Here is a 26,635-nt window from a genome sequence, read left to right as displayed (position 1 = left end):
TGTTATTATCTCATTTAAACTGTTTCGGTTGTCTTCCTAACAGACGAAGTGGATAGTTTTAAAGTGGAGATGAGTGGTTTGTTGAGGGAGCTGCACTGTCCTTATGAAGAGATTGTTTCAGGAATTTTTAAGGGCAGTATGCAAAATCCAAAGGATCATCTGAAATTAGTCTGTATGTAATATATATTTTTCCTGGCTATTGTGCTACCAATATGTTGTAGTGTTTTAATTAATAATATAACCTTGTGTCTTTTTTTTTAAAGTGTTTCTGAGCTCTGAGCTTCAGGCGGCTCAGATTGTGAAGAGCAGACAAGTCTCTGATAAACAACAAGATGAGAGTCTGGGGTGTCAGCAGCTTCTATTAATCTGTGAGACACTAAAACTGCCTGGGCCCAGAGGACAGAGTGCAGCACAACTCTTCTTTCAAGTACAAAACAAGGTGGGATAATGAGGTGCATTTATATCCAGACCATTAAAATTTAACCGTGAGAATAATTAATCTCTACCTTATTATTATGCCACTAATAATCCTTTTTGTTTAGAACGTGACGTTATTAATGTAATACAACTACAAATATGGAGAATTTGACACTCTTATATGACCCTGCTGACGTCTCTGCAATCATGTGCACCAGACAAATTGAATGGATTTGTTTATAAATCAGGAACGGTTACATATAATTCTTTTAAACATTAACTTTTATTTTATACTTAATTAAACGCAACCCACAATTAAATGGGTGATACATCCGATTGCAAGGCAAGCACTGAATCACACCTGTAGTTTAGAAACAATGTATTAGTACTTAAATGGACAACCCACCTCGCCACCTCAGAGATAGGTCACCGGTTTGAATCAACCTTTCTGACTGTGGCCTTTCTGTGTGGAGGTCTCCATGGGCTTTTGTGGGCTTAGTCTGTGTAATCTGGTTATATATCACAGTTCAAAGACATGCATGTTAGCTTAATTGGGAACTTTAAATTTCCCGTAGGTGTGAATGTGAGTGGGAATGGTTTTCTGTCTGCGTGTGTTAGCGCCATAGATAGACTGGTGACCTGTACAGAGTATACCCTGCCTCTCACCCTGGGACAGCTGGCAATTGGTTCCAGCCTGGGTGACCCTGAACAGGATGGATGAATAGATATTAGTACTGTCACTGATTTGTACTCTTACTCTTGATTGTGACATGTATAATAAAATCAAATTGCATAATGCTGCATCTTAGTATCTTAATATATTTCAGCCTGGGATAATTCATTAGCAGTAATGTACGTATATTTTCTGTTCTCTTTGCATTATAGGTTGAAGAAGTCCTAAAAGATCTACCAAATGGCTCAGCTGGAAACCCAGTGCTGAAGAAATCTCTGAGCAATGAACAATGGGTAAGTAAATGAATGTCTTTGAACTTTACCAGATCACACCCGTTGCCCACTTCATTAGGTACGCCTGTACACTGTATTGCAATCTATTGTGGCAGCTCTGCCATGAAATCTGCTGGATTGCATTATATTGGCAGTTCTGATGCTTTGTCCATCCTATATAAAATGAATGAGGTGGACAAAATTTCAGTAGGACTGATTCATTTTAAATTTCACTCATTCACTTTTTTTTTCTCTGCAGGAGAAGCTGCAAACTATCAACACAGTTCTGGCATCAGAATATGAGTGTCGACGCAGGATGCTGATCAAGCGGCTCGATGTCACAGTTCAGTCGTTTGGTTGGTCAGACCGCGCCAAGGCACGTATTTACTAAGCTTAAGCATATAGAATTTAATATTTATATAAATACTTTGTAATGTAAAATACTTGGAAGCTGGTTTTAGTTTTGTGCTTCCTAAAATGTTGTCAACCGCTTTATTTTTCTTAAATAAAATTCCTAAATAGTGACACGGAAGCTGCATGTTGTTTGTTAGGTGAAGGTGGACAGCATGGCGAGGGCCTACCAGCCTAAGAGACACACTCTGAGGCCGCAGCCAACAGTGGACATGGCGGATCTGCTGGCTGCCAGAGAGGAGATCTGCAATGTAGTGAAGACTAGCAGTGGTGCCAGCAGGGAGAAGTCTGCTTGTGCTGTCAACAAGGTACACAACAGCTTTTTCCACCTTCCTCTTAATAAATGCCCTTAATTAGTTTATTAATAGTTCAATATTAATGTTAATATCATTTTCCTCCCATTTATTTTCTCACAGATCCTGATGGGGAGAGTGCCAGACCGAGGGGGTCGTCCCTCAGAGATCGAAGCGCCACCTCCTGAGATGCCACCCTGGCAGAAAAGACAAGATGGAGGTGGTGGTCGAGGAGGCTGGGGACAAGAATGGGTAGGAGGAAGAGGAGGACAGGGAGGCCGGGGAGGTTGGAGGGGAGGTGGATGGAACCAAGGAGGACACAGTGGACAGGGGGGGTATGGTGGACATGGAGGGAAGAGAGGACGGTATAAGTATTAATTTAAAAAAAAATGTCTCCTCTCCCACTTCTGATGTGGGTTCTGTGAGGAAGAAAACACGTTTTAATCTGATGTAAGAATGGCAGCATTTAGTCTGCTGTCATTTGTACTTTTATTGCCTGTTTTGTTTTGGATTGAAATCATAAGCCGTAGAGAGTGCCAGACCGAGGGGGTCGTCCCTCAGAGATCGAAGCGCCACCTCCTGAGATGCCACCCTGGCAGAATAGACAAGTGGAAGAGGAGGACAGGGAGGCCGGGGACAAGGAGGGGGAGGTTGGAGGGAAGGTGGATGGAACCAAGGAGGACACAGTGGACAAGAAAGTTATGGTGGACATGGGGTGGGGGGGTATGGTGGAAATGGAGGAAAGAGAGGATGGTAACAGTATTAATCAAACTATTCCACGTATTTATTCTCGGCTAAAATAATTTTCTACACTTAAGTTAGTTTTTTCTGATGGCAGACTTTTGATTTGTAGATACAGTTTGTACATTGACCAATGCTGATTAAAGCAGAATTTTACATTGTGCTTTGATTTCAAAGGAAGTGGGAAAAACTAATCATGTGCAATGGACAACAATACGTAGCAGCTGTGTCCACACTCCAAACTAACTTTAAGCAGGTTTCGAGTTATGTAGCAACACTTTCAAATGTGACTAAAATAAATATGTTCAAAACAGAATTGCTATTTAAGTGTTAGCTGTATAGGGACAGAATGAAGGATGAGTTATCTTAGTCACTGTTGCTACCTGCTAGAGAGCAAGCACAGACCAAGACGATTTAAAGAAAACACAGGAAAGTTTATTTTGTCTAAACCAAGCAGTCCCATGATGTGATAAAGTCTGTCAAAAAGAGGAATACTTTTTTAAAATCCACATTTTCCGAGCGATTAAAATGACAGTCCTCGACTCACTTCCGTTAACCTTCTGTAGCACCTGTCCTTACTGTGATCCTTTTCACCTTGGATTTTATTTAGTAAAAAATGTCTAATCATGAACAGGCCTATTTTATTTATGTAATTAACAGCTCTCAAAATAGTCCCATCTACAAAATTAGAAAGCCACTGACTAACTTCTACCACAAGGTGGTGTAATAGACCTGTATACAAAACACACCAGAGCAGCACGGTGAAAGTGAAAGCTCAGGGACTGATGAAGCTGGTGATCTGTGCTGGATAATGGGTGGATAAAACACAGCAAGTGATTGAAACTGAACTCAGACCAAGCTATTCCACATATTTATTCTTGGCTAAAATAATTTTCTACTTAACTTTGTTTTTTTCCGATGGCAGACCTTTGATTTGTAGATACAGTTTGTACATTGACCAATACTGATTAAAGCAGAATTTTACATTGTGTACATTATAAACAACATACATGTACATGGACAAAACAGTTGCACCTTGAGCACAAACATCACTCTTTTCCGTCTCTACACTAAAACTCAAGGTCTCATAACCAAAACCACAAAATTTGAAACAAATCCTGGGTCTCGCAAAGATCCAGCCAAAACACATCTAAACACAAAGTATGTATATTTCTTCAGTTAAAGATCACTGCGTCTTTGACACCAAAAACTTGTCAACAAAAACCATCAAGGTTAAAACTAAATTCTTCATGTTGCCCACATAATAAATTAAGTTGCTGCCTTCATTTGCAAAGCTGCAATGAACAATTAAATAGATATTTGACCTAATGTAAACTCTGCAGTGCTTGCAAGCATAATTTCTGTGCAGATTCACTTAACAGCTGAACTTTACATACCAACTAATATACAGCAGGAATTGGACAGGGATTGCTCTGCCTGGCTCCAGTCAATGTGATTGTGAAATTGTTGATTAATAGTCAGGAGGACAATTGTAACTGCATGAGTGTCTCTGCAGAAGGACCCCTCTCAGCACAGAGAAAACAAGCATGGCAATTTTACTAGGATGCTGAGCACCTAAACCAGCAGCAGGGTCTTGAAATGCATCACACTGCATAACTGTTACAGTTCCTCCTCGTTAATTAGAACAAGATTAGAGAATGTTTTGTGCACCTAAAATTTAAATAAAAGCTCAACTATCTGAGGGGCTTGAGCTTAATTCATGATTATTATGGTTTAAAACCATGTTTTTTTACTATCAACTGGCATATCAATGCAATAATCTACTTCATGTAATGCAAAAAACCTTTACAACTTTACAATACACGTAAAAAGGCACATTGTCTTGGAAAGAAAAATCGTAAAATATTTTGTTCTTGCACAAAAGGCACCCAAAGATCAAAACCTTAATATTTCTCAAGGTAAAAAAAAAATAAAAAAAAATAGTATAAAAATCTAATTTCCAGTTCTACTCTCAACCCAAAAAACAGTTTTCTTTTCATTCCTCAACTACAGATTTTTTTTAAATCTGTGAAATTATTTTTGACTTCTCATCAATCCAGTGTTTTACAAGTTCCAAAATGTAATCTTTTATCCAAACTCGGCTCCATAGTCACACCTTCATATTTCTGAACTTTTGTTCACTTCCTTTACTAAACATTATCCGAATCAATACAAACAGCAATCTGAAACATGCTCACTTATAACATTGTTTGCCAAGTGAAAATATATCAGCTGTGTTTGATACATATTTATAATAAAGATTTTAAAATGCAGCTTAATATTGGTTCTTCATGTACATCAAAGTACTGTAAAAGTGCTGAGCTTTATTAAGCAATAATGTATGTATAAAAAAAACAATTTAATACTGTTTGGAGGCAGGTCCTAAGTCTTAATGCTCCTTCATGCAGCTTTGCATCTTTCTTGTATTTCCACACCACATGCCTTCAGCCGTGTCTGATATAATTCATGGCTAAAACAGGATCCACCTCATACCAACTGCTACATTTACACACAGATTTATACAGCTGCATTACCACAGTGCTGTTTGGAATAAACCTGAAGAAAACTCCAACAATCATCTGCAATTACAGATGTCTGCTGTTGGATGAAGACAGGCTGGATGCCTGCACTCAGATCAGCCTCGAGTTCCGTAGGTATTCAATGAGGACCTTATAGATGAAACCGTACTGAGACAAAGTCTGAACTACCATCATCCTCTGATGACGCAGATTTGTCAGGACTTCTGGCACGTCCAGCGGCTGAAATAAACAGATGTTTAATATAAGAGATGGTAGTGTGACAGATTTGTTTTGTAAAGCCTTTTTTTTAATATTGTACCAGTAACCTGAGCTACATAAAGTATTAAGAAGCCTGCAACCTCAATTTGTCTTCTAATTTGTTTAATATTCGTTTATGTGGGGTAATAAAAAAAAAAAAACACTGCTTCAGCTACTTTACTGCAATGCAGCTGGGTGATATATTGAGCTCTGCAGGCAGAGCTGCAAAGCAAACTCTTAGTGACAGCTATCACTGGCTCGGCGTTTAGAATCTGTGTATATGCCCGGTAAAAATAGATCCTAAAACAGATAAGTTTAACTCTGGGTTGGTTACTATGGAAACGAGCTGTTAACCTGCTCAATGGCACGTTTTCAACAATCTTTACAGTTTATGAGTTCATCACAGCTGTGCATCTTTAAAACACTGAACACTGTGAACAATACCTCTAATCACCATTTTCCTTTAAAATTGCATGAACCTGTAGACATGTAACACACTGATCAATTAATAATTCATTTCTCATGATTGTCCGCAATGCTGGAGCTCCCCAATTACAGTTCTCATGGTACTAGAGTTTATGCAAATATTTCAGAGTGAACATGATCGTTACAGTTTTAGAAAAGCGGATCAGTTGGTTAAGAACTGCACTATAGTATAACATCTTAGCATCATCAGTTCCAAGTCAGTTTCTTAAACGGGCCACTGACACTGCCATTGGGGAAAAACAGAAAAAAAGAAACTGACGGTACAGTTACCTCATTGTGCTCTAAACAGGCTATCATGATCTCAGACAGGATGACCACTCCAGTCCGTCCTACTCCAGCACTGCAGTGAACTAGCACAGGTAGGTTGGTGTTCTTTGGGTCACTGATGCCGTTTGTATGTCTCCTAACGGACTGGATCTCCTCCAAGTAAGCTGGAAACAAACAGGAGTGGTACACAGAGTTTTAAGACCTAAACGCTTACTAGCTCCCTTCATTCCCTACAAAAATGATCACTTACAGGTATATATTTGATCATAAAAGCGTGATGAACAAGGATCTGCTGATACAGATTCTACTCACTGAGGAAGCCTTTTAAGTCCTCTGGACAGCCGTGGTCAGGCCAGTCTGTGTACTGCAGGTGCCACACAGTCCTTTCGTGTCCAGTCAGCAGGTGCTTTATCTTTAGCCCTGTGGTGGCGTAGCAGCCAGACTCGGTGCGGAATCGTGTGGTGATTTTGAAGCGGCCGTATGTCACCGTGTTGTGTCGCGAGCCAAGTCGGGGCCAGTACCGGTAGCTCTTCTCTCGGTGGCCCTCCTGGAGGAAGAGAATGACAGAGAAAGATCCACGTCTATGTAATGATAATATGAAAAACAAAGGTGGAGCTGTAAAAATAAAACCAATTAACCTCTTCTGCAGTAACCATAGCAATGATGGAGACCCCCTGCTCCCAGACCATCTGCCAGAAGTCTTGACATGTGTTCGACATGGGACCTTGCGTGGCGATGTAATTCCACTCCTGTCCACCTAGTGTTAGCTAATGAGACAAGACACAAAGAGAATGTTTAAAGTCAGCAGCCATGGAAGCAGAAATCACTCTGAGCACAGTTGAGTAATGTGTTTTAATAGGAAAGTCCTTATAGGCTTGGGTTGCCTCTCATCAGCCCAAGCAATTCTCTCTGTAAAGCATGTGTGCTACTCATGAGCGGTATCCACGTCTCATTACCAGGGTTAACATGCTCAATGTACTCGGTAGATGCCAAATTGTAATTAGTTTTAAGGAAGTAAAGGGAAACGCCACTGTTTATCATCATCACTACTATTACTCCTTAACCTGTGAACAGTTGTATTGTTTAGTCTGAGAATATGATCCAATTGAGGTCATCTTAGCCAGGGCTTTGCATCACATGTGGCAGTAGGCAGAGGAAGTCCAAAGCCAGCCAACAGTAAATACAATGTGTTGAATTTTGGTAATTTAATATTGTACTCTGTCTTCTTTTTGTCCTTTCTGCTTATCCTGTAAAGTTCACCACAGTAATTGTTAATTGTTATTCCCTATTGATTCAAATGTTTTAAATCTCAGCATGTACAGTCATGTATTTTGGTGCTTATTAAACTGTTAACACACAAATATTTAAAAAATATATTTTTTTAATTTAAATCAATACAATATGCAAATTCAGTGTGTTCACTGAGTCTGGGTCACCTTTAGCCTCAATGATGACAAATATCACGTGGTGCATAAAGGTGGATGCCGTGATACATTTATGCACAACTTACTCTAATATGAGATGCATTGATGTATCCTGTGTTGTTTTCTTTTGTTGGGACCAGCTCCACTCGGTTCTTGTCATAAGGCAGGACATCTTGGAAGCGGTTTTTGTCTCCACTTTCTGGGAGCTGAGCAATGGTACATTCCCCTCCTGGACGTCTTGGAATTTTCTCATACTCCTTTAACAGCTCGCCCCTCTCCATATGCTGCTCTAGCACTTTACACTGTAACACACCCAAAAGGAAAGAAAAAGACAAGGCATAATTATTATGACGTATTCTGATATACAGTGAGCAGCTCATTTGTCAGTTTAGTTTTACTTTCTGTTACTATAGAAATATATACATAGTGACTTTGAGTAAAATTACCTCAGATTAGTTTAGGAGGCATAACATTCAATTCTCATATTTAATACAACTTATTTAACTGAATAAGTAATTGATTTGTCACCTTTGTTTTCTTCATTGTCGAGGCAACAAGCATCAAGATTAACAAGGGTGAACAGTTCAGGTGTGTGTTTAAGTCATGAATAAAAACTATGTACTTTTTCCTCTCAATCTATTCTAATACAAACACAATCAGCAATCCCTGAAAATGATCCTACTTATAACAAGGTTTAACAGCATATAAAAACTTTCACACATCTTCTACTTTACTTATGTCCTTTACATACATTACATTTCCTTTACAAAAGGCATATCGCCAGCAACAATCAACAAATGTGAAGTGCCCTACCCTCTCGTCATTAGAGGCATGTTCAGGCTCATCTTTCACCTTGTCCTGCACTGGCTGCCTGGACACCGACAGGCCATTGAGCTTGGCCACCTTCAGAGGGCCCATCTTCTTCACCTCTGACCTTGCTCCTTTCCTCATGCCCTGATAGGAAAAGTGAGTAGAAAGAGGAAAAGCAGGGAAGGATTAATATGCGTGAGCTTCCGAGTGAGAAAGTAAGTAGACAGAGGGAGGAACCGCGCAGACTCACTTGGCGTTTTTCCACAGAATGTCACCTATCTGGTTTTCCAAAGTAGTACAATCACATTCTTTCGATGTTTGTCTGCGTCAGACAGTGTTACTAAAAATAATCTTTAATGCTTTCTACACGCATACTCAAGTGTTTTGCAATACATTGACATGTACATATGCCATTTGAAAACTAATTCGCTTCATAAATCACAATCATTTATGACATTATGAAATGTCATTATGACAAATGTGAAGACATTGCCAAGAATGTAATTTCTGAAACTTGTAAGTGCTAATAACAGCTATTTTATTAGCTTTTTAAGTGTTCCAGTTATTTTTCAATCACAAATGCAGTAAATATTTTGGTTTTAGGTCGTCAAAATGGTTGAAGATTTGATGCTTTTATTTGTCATAATATGGTGAAAATTAAAGATTTATTTTCGCGGATTTAAACATTTGCAAACACCACTACTATTTTTGACATTTCACTGACTTCAGAAAATACAGTGTAGATTAAGTTATGACGATATTTGTCAGTTGGACCCATAGTGCTAAGAATGAAATGAGTGGTATGAAAAAAACATTCCTAGCTAGCAGAAAACGGCGGGGAAGCCAGCTGAATACATTAATGAATGTCTCAAAGCCAAAAAGAACTTCGGGAACAGGACTCACCGGAGGGGGCAAACCTTCAATGGTTTTCTTCCCAGAAGGCACATCAGACACAGGCCTCTTTTTGATGTCTGTTTTACTCTTCTGCTTGGTTTGGCCACTCAGGTCTCCCTCCGATACTGAGGGCATAATCCTGGGCTGTCGAAAATCTGACAGTAGGTACAGAGGCTTATCCTCCTGGATCAGGGGGTGCATCTTGTAGGTCAAGGAGCCCACTATAGAAGGATCAAGAGAGGAGCCTATGGGATACGCAGGAGGAGGCTCTGTGGGAGTGTGTTGCTGAGGCGTCAGAGAAGAGAGCGATGTCAAGCTGTGATGCTGTTGTGCCTGTTGCTCAGGAGCAATGCCTACAGCTGCATCCTGAGAAAGCGGAGTGTGATGTCCGCTATCTTCCTCAAACTCCTCTTCCTCATCGCTACTGTGAACCAGCATGGTGGCATCTGAAAGGGATTTTGTGTGTTCATACTGCATGTTATCCTTAAGGTCTCCCCTGTTACCCGTTTTTGTACGTTCCAAAAACACATTGAGCTGAGATCCCTGAGAGCGACCATCACACAGAACAGGAGTGGGCGTAGCAGTTTCCGCAGCTGAAGAGGAAACCGTACGTTCTTTGACCCTCATTCCTTCGAGACTATAAGCCAGTCCAGCAATCTCAATAGAGTTACGCTTCTGTGGATGGTATGAGTTTCTTTGTGAGGGTCCGCTGAAAAGAGGCTCGGACACCTCCTGTAATGAGTGAGCAACGGGTAGACTGTCCTCCTGGAAAGTTTGGACTGAGTGATGCACCCGCCGCATAATGACCAGGTCTGGGTTGCTACTGCTGACGTACAAATGACGCGACAGGTCAGGCGTGCTGTTAGCAGGTCGGGGATGGGCGTATGGGTAGGGTGGAGGTGGTCGGTACACTTGTGTTCGCATGATGTTGGGGGCTGGATACTCCTGGGCTTGTTGTAACTGGACATTAGTAAGCTCTGGGACACTAACTGCGCCTACTACGGGTCTCCGCTCTGTAGGATAAGGGTATGGGGAGGGGCTGTGGAAGCTTGAGCCCAGATGGAAGGGAAAATGGTGGTGGTGAACTGTTCCACCATGCTCCCCTCTGATCTCCGGTTGGCTGTAAACTAGAGGGTCTGGTCTGCTGTACGCATACGAGTTTCCAATGTTGAGATTCCTCATGGAGTGGCTCTGCCGGTGCTCTTGAGACAAAACCATCCCTCCTCCCATTCCACGGTTCTTCTGACGCATCACTGTCTCATAATCGGGAGTGGCACGGTAGGAAGGTGGGATGAGAGCGCTGTGGCGATGTGAGGGAATGTAGTCTGGCCTGGTGATGTCGCTAGTGATGGAAGGGTTGGAAGACATAGGTGACGGCTGAAGGTAGTGCTGGGGATTTGTTAGAGAGCTGGTGCTGTGGGCGCTGTAGACGCTGCCATTACGCAAACGCCCTCCACTGCTGTACTCCAGAGGGGAGCAGTCCAAGCTGGTCTGAGAGTGGTAGTAATAACCATTCTGATTGTTCATGTACAGGTTGTCTGTGAGAGTAAAGACATCCCAAGATGGATATAGAATTATAATTCAAGAATATTTTTGTATGCACATTCAAATAATTTTTAAGTTCTTAGGCAAAAGTTTTCTAGTACAGTAGTTACCCTGTGATGATGTGTAAGGCTCTGTAAAATGGCCATTGTAGTGCATCTGTGGAGGGGGCATCATGTAGGCTTGAGGCTTTGGCTGTTCGTCAACAAAAGAAGGATTCAGTTATAGCTCATAGGAGAAAATAAACTTTGCTGTGTGGTAAAACACTGTTATCTATATGAAGGTTTTAGCAAAACAGAAAGGCAGCAGGCCATCACACAAGCGTTTAAGAGGGGGCATGGACATTACCATAGATATTCTGGTGGAAGATCGGCGTCTGACTGGATTGACAACTGTGGGCTGGGTTTGGCTGGTGGGAAAACATATGCTGGTCAAAAAACAGACTTGACCAAATACTACTAGAATGCAGACACAATGTCCGGTGCAAGTTACTTCTCCAGTTTACCACCAAGCCTGGTGTATTAAAAAAAACACAACAAACTAATTATTTTGACCTGTTTTCAAAAACATGCCAATGTTTTCTATGGTAAATAACTACAGGCCTATAAGTGACACTGGATTATAGACTGTAATTCAGAAAAATACATACTAGTACTATTGGACCTGACAGAGCTTTAGACGATAAACTAAATACATAAAGATCCTATTAGTTAGATGAAAATTAATATCTACAAGGGTAATTTACAAATACAGAGACCTCGTGGTATTGTTGGCTAGGGCCACTGCAAAGGGATTGATGTTGGCACCTGGTTCACTGATATAATGTAGGTGGTGGCTGATAGTTTGGCTCACCCCTTATTAGAAGGTACAGAGGGACGTAAGAGCATTGGAAAACGAGGAAAGGATAGAGTGAGAAGGGACTTCTGGGAGCCCTCAGAAGGCAGGGGGTCACATTCCTCTCTGAAGAGAGAGGAGGAGAAGGGGGCAGAAATGAAGGAACACCAAAGACAGACACACATGCACAAGACAACACAAAACAAAGAGACAGAACCTAGGCTAGCCTCATTAACAACAACAACAACAAAAAAAAAACACTAACAGGTTACTCTTGTTAATCTTATAGAACTTGAGTCTGGCCAAACACATCCGGCACACATATTTGGAGGTTTCCATGTCTTCCTGCACAAGAGAGGACAGAAAAGAAAATCATTAGAAGATGACACAGTGCAGTGTTGATGACTGCTTAGGTATTTCCAAAATGTGTGTCACATGCTTTTATATTCACATGACTCATACCGTCAGTTACCGTCCTGCCCACACACCCACACACACAGTTTAGACTAGCTTATGTTGAGCTTCACCACAAAGGCCATTTCCAATGTCCCTGAGGATGGGGAGGAAAGAGAAGGTGTAATGGCAACATAGACTTACTGTCTGGAACTGAACACTCTCCTCTCTGTTAGCCAGCTCCAGGGCAAAGAAGGACCTATTGTGACTCATGCTGTTAATTTCACTCCACCTACACAGTGACAAAGAGAAAGAAGGTAAACACACAATGTTATGTTGGTCACTAAAACCTCAAAGTAGGCTGTGGCCCACTTTAACAAAGCATAATACACACATTAACAGACTACCTGGATCTAATCAAAATATATCTCAAAATGTTATGTAGAAGATACAGTCTTGGGCAAGAATGCTTGCCTACTCACTTGACTGACAGACGATACTCAAACAATCTTTATCATTTATCACAGTCTACCTGAGTCACTACCTCTTGGGTCACATTCTGGTCTAGAGAGCATTAAGAAGCATTACAGTAGAGAACCTCACCTAAACATAGCTGTGAGTTGTGCAACACACCTCAGTCTATACTAACAGAATCGATGCATTCAATGTAAATCCTGCTCCAAGTTGTGATTTCCAACTTAAAAAGTTTTTATGCAATTCATTAATTGCTTCACATTGAATGTTTCTGGTTTTTTTGGCAATGCAACTATAGTCAAATACGCATTCTCCTATTCAGTTTTAGATTTACCCAAATAAAAGGAGTGGCCTCCCATTTTTGTGCTTGACAAAGATGCCATCGAGACAGGACCCCAGGGTAACATCTGTGCCCGTACTGTCCTACAAGAACAGAGGATCAGAACAGCCTTTTAGGTGAGAAAAAAAAAAAACAGACCAAAATTTCAATAAATAGCTCTTTGCTCAAGCAGTGCATTAGGAGTGATAGCATACAGTTCTCTAAGAATCTCTAAGGTTTGGGCTTTTGGGGATTTCAGGGTGGACCTTGTAGACCTACTTTGGCTTGATAGCTTTCTTGGCCATAGCCTTCCATTTTCTCCACCTCCTGCATGTACAACATCTCTGCCTCTGGTGCTGACAAACCCCTGACCAGGACAACAATAGCAAGAAAAATTAGAAGGGACAATTGTTTTTCCACACCACAGATACAGAAAGTGAAGCTAGGTGACGATGACACATTAATGAAGTAGACTAGCCTAGATAATGTAAAAGAAAGATTTGGGTTTGCATCACAAGCAGGCAGGCTGATGCATTATAAACGTATTTACCTAAAAGACTGATATAGAAGAGCCACTTTCTGAGTTGCTTCTTCCAGCACCCGCTCATCCTGGATCGAGTCCTGCAGAGACAATTAGTTACAATCAATATGATGTTGGCATAAAACACAAATGAAGACAGGATACTGTATGTGTTGGGTGTGAAAAATAAAATGCTTACCATCGGGAAGAGCACAAACTTCTGGAGAAACTCCTGGGTATCATATCGATTAAAGTCTCCAAAGTCAGCTGTGAACATAAACATAGATGAACTAAATGAGTGAATACAGCAAGGGCTCCTTCACATAAAACTGCTCTGTAAATAAACCCTTCAACATGTTAACCTCTGTATTTAGTCCAATGTAAATAGACATACAAAAAATTGCAGAATGTATGATTTATGATGAAAGGATGGGCTAATTTCAGGAGAGGGAGCCCTGTTTGTTATGGAAGGGTATTGCTATGGCGTCTGACTATGGCCAAAAGTGTCCAGCTTCAGACTGCCTGCTAGCAATATTCACAGCTATGTTGAGTATTTCAGGCATCAGCAATGCTCAAAAGCTACAACTGCCCCTCGCTTCAGGATATTTTTGCCTGTGAAACAAAACAGGAGCTACACAACTTCATTTGCATGAAAACTAAACGAGTCAATACATATCAAGGGCAGCTGCAAAGATTCACAAACTTATCTTCAAGACACATATTGCATAGTGGTCAGTCATTTGAACACTGCTGCAACAGTAAGTGATCTCAGTAGCTCTGCTATGCCAAAACCCAGGCCAGAAAGTTGCAGTGCCTGATTTAACTCTGCCAGCAGCGTTTGAGATTCTTCAGGCCAGGCAGAAGCAGGAGGACATGTCAGGGCTTGGGCTCAGACATGGGGTGTCCACAAAGACACACAAGTGCACAAATAATACTGACTAACTTCACATTAGTTCAACTGTGTGTGTGTTAATTGCTTTACCTTTTAAGAATAATGAAAATCTTGGTTTCTACATGACTGAACAGAGGTCTCACATACACTACTGTGAAGCCTGTTTCACAAACTCCAGACAATGTCAGGAGAAATAAGCCCTGGACTGGGCTTATACACATGTAGCACACAGTGGGAGATCGTCCAAGAAGTGTCCTCTAGGGAAAAACTGCGCTTGATTTCAGTGCATGGTCAGCGTGCGCACGAGGGACATGACAACTTGAACATTTGCTCACTTTAATCCTCCCGACAATTCGGGACATGCATTAGCTCAGGTACATAATACGACTTTGTACTAGGGGGCTCGCAGAATGTGGGTGTGATAAAATAACATGGTTCAAAACAATAGTTTTGCCACTGTCCTAGTTATGCTTTGAATGCACACATATTTTTCAGAAATGATGCTCTGTGTTTGGATCAGTGTTTACTTTGCCGGGGACTTATAGCTGAAACCACATCAGGTTGTTCACTGTGAGGCATCATCACAGTTTCATTTTACCTTGTACTGCCAGGCTAGCTAAACGTATAGCTTGATCCAGAGAGCACGAGATCTTTCCGTCAAGAACATCCTTCTTCAGCTGAAGATAATACTGGTATCTGTGGAGTTAGATAAGGTTACTTGAGTAGGCAATAGACAAGCAGTCAATCAAATATAACAACTCTGTTAAATTATGTAAAAACGACCAGAATAGAAAAACACCCCCATATACAGCAGCATATTTTGTGAAGACTTTGGAATTTTCTGCATAAGTTTTTATTAAAATATAATCAGGCTATCCAATTTACATTTATAAGCAAAACAATCAATTTTAACTATTAACCAACAGTATTTTATTGTTCAAGTATTAGCAATGACTAAAACTGAACTGTAGGTGTAGAATAAAGCTATTTTAACTAAAAAACAAATACACTTAAGTTTGCTTTTGACATGACACATCTGCTAGTGTGTACAAGACCTCTACCATTTAAAATTGGTAATTTGCCAGCAATTTTTAATGTAAAATCTTAAGGTAATATTATAATTAACAAGCACATTGTTTCAATCTGCACCTGTGAATTTGAAAAAGATTCTGTGACCATTTAAAGCAGAAACCAGTTGGTTCGAAATAATTCTAATAATTTTTCTTTACACTGTATTTACAGAAAAAAGAAAACAAACACACAAAAAAACAGAGGAGGTGGCCGCAGTAAATGTTTGGTCCTCATTTCATAGCGAAACTTTTTGGTTTTCTTTACTGGTGGTATTGAAAGAAATGGTTTACAAAGCTAAGTGGCACAAACAACACATCTTGTGCTATTAAGGAAATATCACCTTGTGATTTCCTGTTGCAGTTGGTTGACACTGGGTATGTAAAACACGACTCCAAAGTAAACCGTGGGCTCCAGCCCATACTTATCCAGCTGCTTTTTCAGTGGCTTCTCCAAGTCAATCCATCTCTGCTGGTTTTGCTTGTTGAAGTACCACAGACTGAAGTATGTTATCTAAGAAGCAAAGAAAACAAGCACACACATTACACCATTGACGTGCTGTTAATGAGGAAAATCAACCGTGACTGTAAATATGTCCAGAACGCAGTTTTTGTTATTCATTAAAAAAAACAAGAAGACAAGTTTACTTTCCCAGAATTATTATATATTAAAGATGATCTATATTATGCGACTACTGAGAAATCAATATCACAATATTTTGAAGTACACTAATGACCTGGTCTTTTGTAATCCATACAGTATTACATTCCAAGGGTCAGAGGATATTGTATGTTGTAGAGATGTTTAAGTCATTTGATGACATTTGTAACTTTGGGCTCTATAAAAACAGGCTTTGATTCGACGAGTAAAATGCAGTATCTAAACCTGAAAGTTCCCCCCGCTGTAAACTTCACAGTTATTGGCTGCTGACACTCCCTGCTTAGCCTTGTGACTGTCTGAACATCTCACAATGTACACTGGTAAAAACACGAACCCCATAGGCCAGTTGTTTGTGGAGAATAATTTAGATGAAAGAGACCTATTGTTATTGGCAGTCACTCTCAAACCACAACTAGAAAATAACTTGCCAACATAAGTGTTTTACAGCAGACAGCACTGGTTACCAACCATGAGAAAAAGAAAATAAAGGAATGAAGAGGATAAAACAACAACAACAAAAAAAAAGGTTATGACACATAATGTAATTTAAGCTAAATTGCCCACAGTCTAATATAAACAAAACTGTGGCCTTCATTGTATTTTAACCAACAACAGGCTGAAGCTGAACTCAGACCTCAAAACGCCCATGTGGGACAACCATGAAATTATCAGTAAGTGATTTGCAACAGTGAACCTAAGCTGCCTCAGCAATGAAAACAAACACTACTAGTCCTAATAAAGTTCCCTCATAAATCAGGCCCACCGCTAGCATTAATACTAACAAGACAAATGAAAATGAAGCCTGACTGCATTATAGGAGTTCCTGTGCCACATCAAATCACATCAGCAGTCTTACTGTTTTAATGTGAAATTGGGTGGACAGCAGTAAAGCCCACACCCCTTTCCGTTCATGACTTACAGGTGGTGTCATTGCAAACAGTGATCTAATGTAGACAAAAATTGTGGTTTTCTTGACCAAATATTTTCCTTGACCACAACACTCATGCTCTGTGAAACCCGGCACATTGGTTTGAATGAGGATTTCACAAACATACATATTTTTGCTAGTCACATGCAAGCACATAAATATGGAAAACATGTAATTGGCTAATTACTAAGCCCTGTCTTAGCCGTTTCATTAAATAAGTAAACAATAAAAACTGGTTACTTTGGTTTCTGTTGTTCTGCTCACCATTTCGAAACAGGAATGTGACCAGAGGTTAACATTAACAAAAACACTCTTGCTGAGATGGGTAGTCTCTAGAAATCTATATGCATACCTCTCTTAACTCAAGTCTCTGTGCAACTGCCTCCAAACATTCCTGCCCGGTGCTCTCCACTGAAAGTGTAAACTCAACGAACTCTCCATTGAGCTGCTGAATCCGGGTGACGAGACAGCTCTTGCTTGAAACCGTATATCTCCGAGTCCTTTTGAGTTTTAAGCCAAATGGCAAGGGCATGTTTCACACTTCTTCGAGAGGGTCGCCTTCACTTAGTCCAGGGAAATGATTCTCCTCGTTGTCGCCTCAAAAATTGTTGCAAGCGTGATCTTCATCCCGAACAAATCTGAAAGGCAACACAAGAAATGACTCAGAACAAATACAACATGTGAAACGACACACGCAAAGTTGGCATAAACTGAAATCTTGAAAAAGCAAAAGCAAAGAAAGCATAAATCACAACTGGTGGTCATACTTCATTTTAACCACATTCATTTGTGGTTAAATGAATCCCATTCCGGTGAATAGTCTGCACCCCCCAAAAAACAGATAACCGTAGGATGCAAGCTAACGTCACGATCGAATTCATACCTTTTCCCATCTCAAGCGAGCATCAACCACATCCCAAATTCTAACAAAGATGTAGTTCGCGTCCGATTCACAGATCCCGTCTTGGCATTTAAGGAAGTTAAGTTAAGGAAAACCTAAGTTAGGTTACAGAACGAGCTCTCCTCCGTGTTTAAATTACCAAGGACACTAAAGAATTAAGGACATGAAACTCGGGTGCCCCTCAACTTTCCCCTTAACTGCCGAATAGGGAGCTCGAATCAGATCCCAAATAATACATATACACACAAACACACACCTACCTTCTGTTGATTTGTTACTACATTCACACAAGCTTTTGGCACTTTTTAAAGCTAACTCGCTGCTTTATATTATCAATGTACGTATCTCCACCTCATTTATTGATTACACCTACTACTGTCGAATTACCCTCAATGCTAGCATGCTAATGTCCAGCAAATAGACGACACCCTTGGGAAGCCATGTCGCCGGTAAATATTCGGGGAAGAAAAGAAAAAAAAAAAAAAGTTAACGTTACCGTTAGCCACCAGGTGCGAATTCGTAGTCCAGCTAGGATTCGGTCCTGAGGGATTCCGCGATCAAGGTCAAATGGTTGACTTTGTTTATATATTTATCAGTATTGAACAGTGTTGTGTGTAATTTATATCTAGATCAAAACTAATGTAGTGCTCCACGCCTCTTGGTCCTACGCTCAAGTTCCATGCGCCCATCGCTTCCTGGGATTGGAAGAGCAACAAGTGTATTCAGTGTACATCCGCGGATCTATAGCTTTAACATTTCGGCTTCAGCTGTAAACTGATTCCCCAGCTATCCTGGAATACACTTTAACCCTGCTATAAATGCACGTGATCTCTATGGTTAGTCGTATTCTCCCGAGCAGACGCTTAAAATGCATCGTAGTACCATTGCGGCGGAGGAATACACAGAGGTTTTCTGAGCCATGACATCAGACGGCAGGAATGCCGAGCGGTGAAAATGCCAGAAATGGGACAGCTGACATGTCTGTTTACGCTTCACATCGACTGACAGCTGTGAAAGACTGAATCTTGCACAATGACGAAAGGGTTTGGTCGTTTGCAAAACGACCAAAGTTATGATCATCAAATGTATTAATAATGACTGTAGTGAATGAGCTGTTGCTACCTGTTTTTTAACTCTCTATAGCTACATGCAAGACTACAAGAGTGTGAATAACAGATCATTTATTGCAGTTGTAGGCGCTTTTTGGTGACATCGACTCAGAGAAGCTACATGTCAGAAGCATATGTTCAATCAAACACGATACATTTCTTAAGATCTGTTATTTAGATCTGCCAAAATATATACTGCAGCTACATCATAATTATGACTGACTGGGCCCACACTACAATCTGCTCAAACAGAAGGATGCCATCAACTCCATACAGCTGACATCAATGTAGGGCTTTGGACTTTACATTTCTGACTAACTTGTTAGTTACCATTAGACAATAGTTCAGAAAAAAAGTTTAGAGCTCAGTCACTACAGGTCTACATTTGCTCATTTTGCAATGTCCAGCATGAAACATTCAGGTCTCTTTTATAATCACAAAATCTTTTTTTGTGTAACATATTTACTTTTGTTGCCAAAAAAAAAAAAAGAGAAAAAAAGAACGTAATTTAACACATAATTTTTGGAAAAACATTGTAAACATCCAGTTTTTTTTCTGTAACAAATTACAAATTAAAAATTACAGAAATCTGTAGCCAAAAGACATTATCAAAGAAAACTTACTCTGCAGACACACTCATCATAACAAGGTGATTCCCCGGCCTCTGGTGGGACCCTAGAAGTCAAGACTTCAAATATTTAATTTTAAAACTTCTATCATGATTTTCCATTTCAAACAGGGACCAACAAACAAATGAAAAGGTCGTATACAATGCAAAGAATTTCATAAAGTTTAAATATCACATTTTTCTCTGGGACAATACTTACTCGGCAGAAAAAACTACGCACACTGAATCCCTGAATGTAGGGGGCCTGGTAGATCAAAAGGTAGGGTATCTGGTGGGGATGCAGAAGGCCGCGGAATTGAATCCCATCCCACCATGTGTTTCCCCGACCAGTCACCAAGGCCTAGGTTGGTGCCGGTCCCAAGCCAGGATAAAATGGGAGGGTTGCGGCAGGAAAGGCATCCAACGTAAAAACACAAGCCAAGTCAACGTGCGGAACATGTTCCGCTGTGGCGACCCCGGAAAGGGACAAGCTGAAAGCCAGTGATCTTGACACTGAGTACCTGAATACAGGAAAAACCTAGAAGTCATCATCACTGACAGAAGCATCTGTTTTTATATGTTGCCCATTAGCAGTTTCCATGTTGTTGTTCATGTTGGACACATGAAGTGACTCTGACAGACTTCTTCCCAGATCCTCAAGCTCTATAGACTGTCCAACACATGTGAGCTCAGGATGATGAGATCCTTCATCTGTGGTGACACTCTGGTTTTCAATTATGTTTTCTTTACTTATTGCATTTGTGCCAATAAGATTTTGATGGAAGTCCTCTTCATTGATTCCTGTTTTATCAGTAACTTGCTCGCTTAGCCAAGGAGAGGTAGTGTCCTCCTTGTCCTTTCCATTTGTTTTAGTTGGTGAAGCAGCAGGAGAACATAAGGTTGTAAGCCCTGATAAAACATCAGTGTAATCTAGTGTATCACAATGTTTACTCTGTGACGCACAAGGGAGCTGCTCATTGTCTGTTTTGGTGTTCACTTGTTTACCCTTTGATTCCAGATGTGGGAGGAGTGTATTAAACAAATAATTTTCCTTTTTTTCCAGCTCTGTACTGGAGGTGGACCTGTTGATTGGCTTCTCAAAGTCTTTACGCAGCACATCCACAAGGTGGCGCATTTTATCCTAAAAACGAGCAATGCAGTAGGAAGCATTAGAGAAACTTCAGGAGTCATCGTTTCTTTTGAAGAATTTATTTAAAGTGTCAACCCTGATACTTTAACACAACTTGCACAACATATTTATCATTCTGCATTAAGTTATATACTCACTTCATCAAGCAGATGCCGATTCAAGTCAATATGGCGGTCTATCACCAGGTCCAAGACCCTTGCAGAGGAGATCGATACTTTCAGTATACAGTAATGATTCGGTGGAGAAACAGCTAGTCAAGAAAGTGTCATCCAAATAAGGCAAAGAAATGTCAACAAACCTGTCAGAGAAGTATCGTCTGGATAAGATATCTTCTGTCACAGCAGAAATAAATTCAAGGTACATTAATTCTTCTTCCCTGTTGAGAAACAGATGATAAAAAAATTATTTCACAGGAAAAACATCAATATAAATTGCTAGTAAGATTCAGAGAAGCATTACACATTGAAATCCTACCCATAATGGCAGTCATTCTATATTCTTGTTTAAAATCTGTACAGTCAAAAGACATTATCTAAGAAAACTTACTCTGCAGATACACTCATCATAATAGGTGATTTCCCGGTCTCTGGTGGGACCCTAGAAGTCAAGACTTCAAATATTTAATTTAAAAACCTCTATCATGATTTTCCATTTTAAACAAGGACCAACAAAACAAATGAAAAGGGCCTATACTATGCGTAAATATGTGAATATGCACAACTTGGTGGGTGAAGGGAAATGTCCCAAACCACCAAAGTATGTAAGATTGGTCACAGATGCAACAGCTGCACACAAAGCAATAACAGTATGTTGGAAACTCCAATTGGTTTAGACTTATACAGAGAAAGTACACAACACATAATATTTTAAATAAAATACCACAAAAGTACTATTTCTACTTTACAATGTTACCTGGATGAGGAATCAAAATAATAATGATCTCTGCTCTTGTTTGCTCCAGTGTGTTGTCCTGACGCTGAAAAATATATGCCATTCATCTCATTCTCAGTCCATTCAATCTCTGAAACAAATCCCTGGAAAACATAAAGGTTGGAATATGTAAGGGGATATTCATTATTGCCAAGAATGTTTCATACTATAGCTTGTGCAAACTGTGGCTATAAACACTTGACTTTTATTGTCATTTATTTTTTATGGGAACAACAAGTATTACTGACCCTAAGCCACAAATAAGCTAGGTTGGCAGGTCACAGATGTTACTCTGATTTAATGTTGAATCAATTTAATGCTATATTACCTGAGTTGGCTCATCAAATTCCTGTGAGTATTCCTTTTTTTTTGTGCTGCATTAAAGAGATTATACTTTCTTAAAAATATACAAGACACACATGAAGAACATGGTGAGTGAATTGCTGCAGTTGTCTGAGACTCAATAAGATGTCTGATAGATACCTGCCGTGATAGGTCTCCTGTCGCACCAGTCTCGAGTTGCTGCTGTCCTTGGTTGGTTTCCTTTGTGGTGCTCTGTAGTAGCGGTACTTTGACAGGTATGAAGACTTATCGGATTTCAGTGTCTTAGGGGTAAAAGGTTTGTCTTGGGTAAAGTGCTGTGAGTGTTTTTGGAGCAGGTCTCCACTGTATGTCTTCTGCACAGGGTCCTGGAAAGTCTTGTAGCAATTCTGATCTCCTGATGCCTCCAGTGAGCATGCTGACTGCTTTCTGTCCAAAGCATGCTCTGAGTTCCTGTACTTTATTTGTGATGTTGGGTGATTGTGAAGAGAATGGTATTGAGAATGGACTTTATAAGATGAATAATTCTCTTTAGGATGAAAAGCAGTGCTTGGGCTGGAGACCATAGAACTCCTCAAGCTGAGGTAGGGGCTGTCATCATACTGCACAGTCAATCTACTCTAAAGCAAAAACATGTTTTAAATCAGACACTGTTCATACTGAAAAAGAGTAATGTGGGCCTTGCATTTTTAGTTTCACATCTGCTTCTAAATGTTAAGTTTTCTTTATACCACAAGTCACACAGACAGTATTTCCTATAGGCTAAATTAACGGGACTCAAAGTAATGAGAAAACGAATCAGGGACTCTGCTGTGATTTCTAACCTGGGCTGAGGAACAGGAGGCCCTAGTATTCCTGTGTGTGGGAGAATGGGCTGATTGAGGACGATCCTCTTTCCTCAAGCGACTCTGCCTAATCCGGTCATTGTCTGTAAAATTAAAAGGGGGAAAAAAAGGTTAATAGGCACAAAAGACAGTCTACTCTGCATTATCACTGAAATTAAATGTCAAAACATTTTAAAAGATATACTGTAGGCACTCTTTTATCATCTGAAACTGATATACAGTTGCTTGAGATAGTATCCACATCCCTTCACATTACACTCTTTACTGCATTATAAACTTTATTAAAATGTATTGTGAAATCTAATGTATTTTTTGACCATCACTGAGCATCTAGTGCTCAAACATTATGAGAGCGACATTTTTTTTTATTACTTATTGAGGAACTGTGTGTGTGGTCGGTGGTCTTTGCTAGTCATATGATACATGCCAGCTTGTTCTGAACATCTGCAAAGTAGTGAGTTTAAAATAACATTCTGATCTTCGATTATGAATGACTGCCCTGAAACCTAAATGTTAGTTTGGATGACTACATTTAGAGAGCAGATTTCTGCTTAAAAAAAACTTTGTGGTTGTGCTAAAGAGGCAAAACCTATTATGTATTAACAAAATAAAGTATAAACCGGTCTATTTTTTGACAGTGTTTACATTTTTAAATAGAATATCTTAATTTATATTGGTACCTTGGTTACTTACACTTTACACTATGAATTAAGCTTTTCGGTACTGAGGTATCAATGGCAGCTGTAAAAGAGCATAAGCATAAGATTACAATAAATCTAGATATTAATTACTTTATTAAATAACAACACAACTTGTTTAAGCACAACATTATAAGTGTATCGTATATTCTATGTCACTCACCTTTAGCTGAATAAACCTTTTTGTAATGAGACACCATGTGGTCTTTAATGATGGATTGTTTTAACTTGCTGGTGGAGGGAGGGCAGAAAGCTGAAAACAACAGAAAGACAGAAAGCAACAGCAGCAATACTGTAAAATTAAGGTTTCTTATCAAAGAATAACCAATAACTAACCATTATTTCTGGTGAAAATATTAGCACGTATTAATACTCACGACTACTTTTCAAAGTCTGTCCTCTCATTCCAGCGTTGCTCCCCAGTCCAGATGATACACTCCCTAAAATGAAGATAATATTCTGAATTGTGAACATGTGACTCCCTAGGAATTTGAGACTGACATTTAATTCTTGACTTCTAAACACAATATAGTTCCAATGATTACGTGGATATGGCTTCTCAAATGTGAAAATTTATTAGATTTACATTTTACATAATTCTAAAATGGGGATCTGAAGATTATCATCTTTAGTCAATGATAATTTGTTTGGGTAACGTTAGCATTGTTAGAGCACGTATCGACTAAACTAAATATCTTCAGAGGTTACATACGTTTTTCAAAATGAAATAATATAAACGCCATTTAATTGATTGATCAGTTTTCAAAAATATTGCAGTCCTTTAAATTACGCATTTGTTTATCACAGCTCTGTACTAGCTCTTGTACTTAATATGTATGATAAGTGAAAATATTAATCTTCGACAAAGAATAAACAGAATTGTTGCTATGAATTTTATATGTCACAATAATCTAGCTAATCTAACATAATGTGGCGTAATCTTGAGCATCGTATGACACGATACTTATTGTCTTGGTTTGCAATTTCAATTTTATGTTTTGAGGAAGACGATGCAAGTAAAAGGCTGATCCTTATCCTAATAAGCCTGAGTCTCAATTACTAAGTGTGTACACAGTCAAAACGAGTTTAGCTTAAGTTTTCCGTCTAAGCGAACAATTTGAATTCACTACCTTCTGCCAACTAACATTAGCCACATAGCTAGCTAACGCTAATAGCATTTAGATACCTATTCTCGACTCCATGATAATGATACACTCATTGTAGCACATTTTCCCAGGAAATATTCCGCGACAGCAACGAGAGAGCTTGGATACATCCAGAAATGGCTGTGTACTTCATTGTTACCATTTTTCCACCGTTCAATTAAATTAGTTTAATATAACATCAATCTAATATAAATGTAACAATACATAACTAGCTAGTGAGCAGCTATAGGACGAAGCAACGTTTCCCAGTCGCCATACTGGTTGCTATGACTGCCTTCGTCATCACGCTCTTACGGAACATAGTACGGAAGATCACGCCACAAACCACCCACCTCCATATGCCAACACACACGCACGCGCATACACACGCACGCACACCCATACACCTGTAACTTAAGTAGGAAAAGCGATCCGAATAAAGACATGGCAACAATAATTTTGAATAGAATTTACCCTTAAGTAAGTAAGTGGCCTATCTAAAATATTTGTCAGTATGACATAAATTATATCTCAAGATCCACCGGCACAGTTTTTGCTAATTACCAGCCTTCTTTGATCACAAAGGCCTATTCAGCACATGTGCTAAAGACACCAGAAAAATAGGCTGAGGCCAGGCTGAGTTGTTCTCACTCTTCCTGTGCCTACCAATTCAGAACAGGATTCCCTTGTACATGCCATGGGTTTTATATAAAGGAGATTTGAGAGTGTCTTGTATTTGGGGGTGTATGAAGGCAACATTCTCATGGTCACAAAAATAAATTATATATCTTGCCTGACAGTGACCATCTCTATGTTTAGGCTCCCTGAATCAAATGTCCATTCGTCATGCAAGATCAATTACACAACTTCTTTTTACACGAAAAGATAGAACCTACTGACAAACCCAACGGAGTATGTTACATAATTTTTGCGTGGTGGAATATGATATATGTGTTTGACCCAAATTACTATTTGTCCTTTTCACAGATATTTTAACTTCTAATAGCAGGAAAAGCACAGGCCTTACAATAAACATAATTGCTAAGCTCTGTTAAAATGTGTTGTTATTTAAACCTGTGCTTTTCGTATTCTCACTGCAAGCTACAGAACATTACTGCAGTACTTTTCCTAATATTAGAGAACAAATCAAAATATATTTTAAAAAGGCCAATATCTAAACGTACTATGCACACTGTGCTGTCTGCACTGTGCCAATGCTGTTCAAAGTTAATGTATAATCTCAGCCAAAACTATTCCAAATCTTGATTAAAAGTGAATTCACTGGTTGTCCATGTGGCTAGCAAGGCTCAGACACAAACAACTTTTATTTTAATTTCAGGTTCTGTGTCATCCACTGTTCCCGGCGTCCTAAACCAAGATTTATCAAGTTAATTATAATCATGAGATGGTTGGCCAGCATAACATAACATAACATAATTTGGCCATGATGTTCTGTTACAATAAAAACCACACATTTACTGTAATGTGACACATTGTGATGTGGGAACGCAGATTGCACAAAATAGAAAATCTGTTTAAAGTAGGTACTTGTTGTCCACAAGAACATTCTGTCAACTGTATATTGTTAATTCTGCAATGTTCCTTGTATTGTTTTGTGGACCTTTTAACCCCTCACGTCATTTACCAACAAAGGGTTGTGAATGACTTAATAGTCGCATGACAGGCAGTGCTGTAAGTGAAATGGATTTTTTTTTAAAAATGTGTAATTTGCCTTAACCACGATCCAACTCGTGCTTTACCTATTTTTTATTTTAATGCCAGCTCAAAAAAAATGGAACTGGATGTAAAGTGATCATATTCCACTCAAAAATGA

At 39.5% G+C, this 26,635-nt stretch overlaps 3 protein-coding genes across 9 annotated transcripts in view; 1 reads left to right on the top strand and 2 right to left on the bottom strand.

The window, feature by feature from the left end:
* Nucleotides 1-2,963, top strand: part of fam98b (family with sequence similarity 98 member B) — a 3,538-nt gene extending 575 nt beyond the window's left edge. For 2 of the 3 annotated variants that reach the window (XM_067479134.1, XM_067479132.1), the window contains exons 3-8: nucleotides 44-172; nucleotides 264-439; nucleotides 1,303-1,383; nucleotides 1,622-1,738; nucleotides 1,914-2,081; nucleotides 2,190-2,963. In XM_067479134.1, coding sequence (XP_067335235.1) covers nucleotides 44-172; nucleotides 264-439; nucleotides 1,303-1,383; nucleotides 1,622-1,738; nucleotides 1,914-2,081; nucleotides 2,190-2,444 — 926 coding nt within the window. In that variant the 3' untranslated portion in view covers nucleotides 2,445-2,963. The remainder of the gene's footprint in view (nucleotides 1-43; nucleotides 173-263; nucleotides 440-1,302; nucleotides 1,384-1,621; nucleotides 1,739-1,913; nucleotides 2,082-2,189) is intronic. The other variant, XM_067479135.1, reaches the window with a different exon arrangement.
* Nucleotides 2,964-3,665: 702 nt separating this feature from the next.
* On the bottom strand, nucleotides 3,666-20,021 carry ptpn21 (protein tyrosine phosphatase non-receptor type 21). 4 transcript variants are annotated; one of them, XM_067479127.1, is made up of 21 exons: nucleotides 19,933-20,021; nucleotides 19,729-19,780; nucleotides 17,448-17,733; nucleotides 15,851-16,020; nucleotides 15,038-15,135; nucleotides 13,747-13,814; nucleotides 13,578-13,648; nucleotides 13,307-13,394; nucleotides 13,043-13,131; nucleotides 12,439-12,526; nucleotides 12,107-12,186; nucleotides 11,860-11,967; nucleotides 11,356-11,416; nucleotides 11,121-11,202; nucleotides 9,475-11,003; nucleotides 8,575-8,715; nucleotides 7,848-8,063; nucleotides 6,976-7,104; nucleotides 6,650-6,884; nucleotides 6,341-6,501; nucleotides 3,666-5,566 (listed from the first exon to the last, which is right to left on the bottom strand). In XM_067479127.1, exons 3-21 carry the CDS (start codon nucleotides 17,625-17,627, stop codon nucleotides 5,438-5,440), a joined length of 3,723 nt encoding a protein of 1,240 aa, XP_067335228.1. In that variant the 5' UTR covers nucleotides 17,628-17,733; nucleotides 19,729-19,780; nucleotides 19,933-20,021; the 3' UTR covers nucleotides 3,666-5,437. The 4 variants fall into 4 exon arrangements, with proteins under 4 accessions (XP_067335228.1, XP_067335229.1, XP_067335227.1 ...); XM_067479128.1 differs by lacking the exons at nucleotides 19,729-19,780; nucleotides 19,933-20,021 and adding an exon at nucleotides 18,493-18,809 and having other exon boundaries at nucleotides 8,614-8,715; XM_067479126.1 differs by lacking the exons at nucleotides 19,729-19,780; nucleotides 19,933-20,021 and adding an exon at nucleotides 18,493-18,804.
* Nucleotides 19,163-25,097, bottom strand: spata7 (spermatogenesis associated 7). Of its 2 annotated transcripts, XM_067479130.1 has the most exons (12): nucleotides 24,843-25,097; nucleotides 24,034-24,096; nucleotides 23,820-23,909; nucleotides 23,652-23,699; nucleotides 22,938-23,041; nucleotides 22,276-22,733; nucleotides 22,121-22,166; nucleotides 21,775-21,896; nucleotides 21,409-21,459; nucleotides 21,161-21,238; nucleotides 21,000-21,057; nucleotides 19,163-20,853 (listed from the first exon to the last, which is right to left on the bottom strand). In XM_067479130.1, the coding sequence occupies exons 1-12, from the start codon at nucleotides 24,883-24,885 to the stop codon at nucleotides 20,251-20,253; spliced, it is 1,764 nt and encodes a 587-aa protein (XP_067335231.1). In that variant the 5' UTR covers nucleotides 24,886-25,097; the 3' UTR covers nucleotides 19,163-20,250. The 2 variants fall into 2 exon arrangements, with proteins under 2 accessions (XP_067335231.1, XP_067335232.1); XM_067479131.1 differs by lacking the exon at nucleotides 21,409-21,459.
* Between the last annotated feature and the right edge of the window lie 1,538 nt (nucleotides 25,098-26,635).

The sequence above is a fragment of the Channa argus genome, chromosome 16 (genome assembly GCF_033026475.1).
Source record: "Channa argus isolate prfri chromosome 16, Channa argus male v1.0, whole genome shotgun sequence".
Classification (NCBI taxonomy): Eukaryota; Metazoa; Chordata; class Actinopteri; order Anabantiformes; family Channidae; genus Channa; species Channa argus.
This window is presented reverse-complemented; position numbering and strand designations above follow the sequence as displayed.